This window comes from Carlito syrichta, unplaced genomic scaffold, assembly GCF_000164805.1.
Source record: "Carlito syrichta isolate Samal-C Ts95f unplaced genomic scaffold, Tarsius_syrichta-2.0.1 Scaffold120702, whole genome shotgun sequence".
NCBI lineage: Eukaryota > Metazoa > Chordata > Mammalia > Primates > Tarsiidae > Carlito > Carlito syrichta.
The window spans coordinates 11,081-14,212 of NW_007064798.1; the positions used below are offsets into that span (position 1 = coordinate 11,081).

The window sequence follows — 3,132 nt, forward strand, 5'->3', positions numbered from 1 at the left end:
CCATTGCACTCCAGTCAGCATGAAAGAATGAGGCCATGTCTCTCTCTCTCTCTTTTTTTTTTTTCCGAGGTGGAGTCTCACTCTGTCGCCCAGACTGGAGTGCAGTGGCCGCTCCCGGCCACCGCAACCTCGACCTGCTGGGCTCCGGCCATCCTTCCGCCTCAGCCTTCCAAGTAGCTGGAACTACAGGCATGCGCTACCACGCCTGGCTAATTTTTTATTTATTGTAGAGATGAGGTCTCCCAAGTTGCCCAGGCAGGTCTCGAACCCGTGGGCTCAGGCAATCCACTCATCTCAGCCTCCCCAAGCGAGGGATTACAGGCTGAGCCACTAAGCCCGGCTTTCTTTCTTTTTTTTTTTTATTTTGAGTTGGAGTCTCACTCTTGTCACCCAGATTGGAGTGCAGTATCACACTCACAACCACCACAGCCTCGACCTTCTGGACTTAAGTTATCCTTCCACCTCAGCCTTACAAGTAGATGGAACTACAGACACGCCACCATGCCCAGCTAGTTTTTGTGATTTATTGTAGAGACGGTCTGCCCAAGTTACCCAGGCTGGTCTCAAACCCCCAGACTCAGGCAGTCCTCTCACCTCGGCCTCCCAAAGTGCTGGGATTACAGGCTGAGCCACTGTGCCTGGCATCATTAAAGACATGAAGGCCAGGCCAAGGGTTCAAGACCAGCCTAGGAAACATGTATCTACAATAAGTCAAAAAAATTAGCCAGACCTGGTGATGCGTGCCTGTGGTTCCAGCTACTTGGAAGGCTGAGAAGGAAGGATCACCTGAGCCCAGCAGGTCCAGCCTGCAGTGGCTGTGAGTGTGCCACTGCACTGTAGCCTGGGTGACAGAATGAGACTCCGACTCAGGAAAAAAAAAAATTAGAAGAAAACTGTCTTTCTTGTTCTCCAGTCCTTTCAATACTCTTTTCCCCAGTGGCATTGAGATGTCCATGGAGCTGGCGGAATCTGGGTGTTCTTTTTGTACTTGGCGTCACACACAGGTTGTGCCGATTAAAGACTTCTTGCCGACGTGTTCACTGATTTGCCCTTCCTGACTGATTTCTCCCCTGCTGCCCAGGTGCCTTGAAGAGGAGTCTCACGGCCGAGCAGGTTCGAGCAGATTTCATCACTCTGGGTAGGTCATTGCCCAAGGTTGCTCAGGGTGACCTGCCTCTGGGCTTTTCATTATGTAAATGTCTCCTTTTGCTCTATTGTAGGTCTTAGTGAGGAGAAAGCCACCTACTTTGCTGAAAAGGTATAATTCTTCTTCATCAAGGTTAATTAAGATCCTTTGCTTTTATTCGTGACGAGAAAAAATTAGGACTTGCCAACTAAGGCAAAACCACGCGTCACCAGTTGCCGTTTCCCAGCTGAAGGCTTTTGCTCGGCCTTGCGTGTATAGCATGTGTGCAGCAGTTCACTGTGCTGTTAGTGCATCTGGGGGTTTTTCCTCTGGTTTGAATGAGTATGAATGTTACGCGGCTGGCACCGTAGCTCATACCTATAATCCCAGCACTTTGGGAGGCAGAGGTGAGAGGATTGCCTGGGTTCTGGGGTTCAAAGACCAGCCTGGGTAACTTGGTGAGGCTCCCGCCCCCCTCCCATCTCTACAATAAATAAAAAAATTAGCCAGGCATGGTGGCATGCACCTGTAGTGAGGTCAAGGATCACCAGAACCCAGCAGGTCGGGGCTGCAGTGGCCATGAGCCTGGGCAACAGAGTGAAACTCCAACTCAAAAAAAAAAAAAGTCATGCGGTTTTTGTTTCAACATAGATTAAATCTTGGAATGAAAGAAAACATTGCTATCATTGTCTGCAACTCTCCCTATCCCTAGATATGTGCACAGGCCAAGCCCTGGGTTCTGCATCCCTCCGGCTGTCTGTGCAAACACTAAACATGGCTGTGTCAGGGCAGGATGGGGAGCAGGAGTTTTGCCTGTCGTTATGACTGCCTTTTTGCTTTTGTTGCAGTGGAAGCAGAATGCCCCCTCCCTGGCTCGGTGGGCCATCGGTCAGACTCTGATGATTAACCAGCTCATAGACATGGAATGGACATTTGGAGGTAACGAGAGCTAGTGCTGGACATGTGGGTGACACAGGTTGAGTTGCAGAAGCACGTAGAGTGCCGGGGTGGGAAACTGCATGCTCAGGCCCCACGTTCTGCCGCAGCTGCAGTCTGTATCCCCTCCACACTCTGTGGTCGTCTCCATCGGTGACTTTCCAGAGGTTGACTGTGGAGGCCTCTTGGTGCTCTCACTCTCACCCCCACATGACTGCCATGGGACCACTTGCAGCACTGGGGTCTTCAGGACAAGTCCTCAATCTGCCACTTGTTATTTACTTATTTATTTTTTGCCACAGTGACATCTGGGAGCAGTGAATTAGAAAAAGTGGGAAGTATATTCTTACAAGTAAGTCTTCTCCTGATCCTTGAAAATGGGTAGGTTTTTGACTTGATTAAAAATTCTTACCACCCTGAGCGCGCCCGATCTCCTCTGGTCTGGGAAGCTAAGCAGGGTCGGGCCTGGTTAGTACTTGGATGGGAGACTGCCTGGGAATACCGGGTGCCGTAGGAAAACCGGGCTTGGTGGCTCAGCCTGTAATCCCCGCGCTTTGGGAGGCTGAGATGAGTGGATTACCTGACTTCGAGACCAGTTTGGGCAACTTGGTAAGACCTCCTCTCTATAATAAATTGAAAAACTAGCCAGGCGTGGTAACACATGCCTGTAGTCCTAGCTACCTGGAAGGCTGAGATGGAAGGATCACCTGAGCCCAACAGGTGGAGGCTGCAGTGGCCATGAGTGTGCCATTGTACTCCAGACCTCCCCCTCCCAAAATTTTTTAATCTAGCTAGGTGTGGTGGCTCACGCCTGTAATCCTAGCACTTTGGGAGGCAGAAGCGAGAGGAATGCCTGAGCTCAGAGGTTTGAGACCAGTCTGGGCAACATAGTGAGACTTCATCTCTACAGTAAATCAAAAAGTTAGCTGGGCATGGTAGCGCATGCCTATAGTTTCAGCTACCTGGAAGGCCAAGGCAGAAGAATCACCTGAGACCAGAAGGTCTTGGCTGCATGGACTTCTTGATTACAGGTGTGAGCCACCACGCCTGGCCAGAAATTTTTTTTTTAA

General features: G+C 50.4%; 1 protein-coding gene across 1 annotated transcript in view; it reads left to right on the top strand.

The window, feature by feature from the left end:
• Positions 1 to 1,071: 1,071 nt before the first annotated feature.
• The window catches only part of COMMD7 (COMM domain containing 7), a gene marked incomplete at its 5' end in the record, with an annotated part of 4,214 nt that continues 2,153 nt past the window's right edge, over positions 1,072 to 3,132 (top strand). Inside the window, 4 exons of the mRNA XM_008048167.2 lie at positions 1,072 to 1,138; positions 1,221 to 1,258; positions 1,975 to 2,065; positions 2,365 to 2,414. Coding sequence (XP_008046358.2) covers positions 1,072 to 1,138; positions 1,221 to 1,258; positions 1,975 to 2,065; positions 2,365 to 2,414 — 246 coding nt within the window. The remainder of the gene's footprint in view (positions 1,139 to 1,220; positions 1,259 to 1,974; positions 2,066 to 2,364; positions 2,415 to 3,132) is intronic.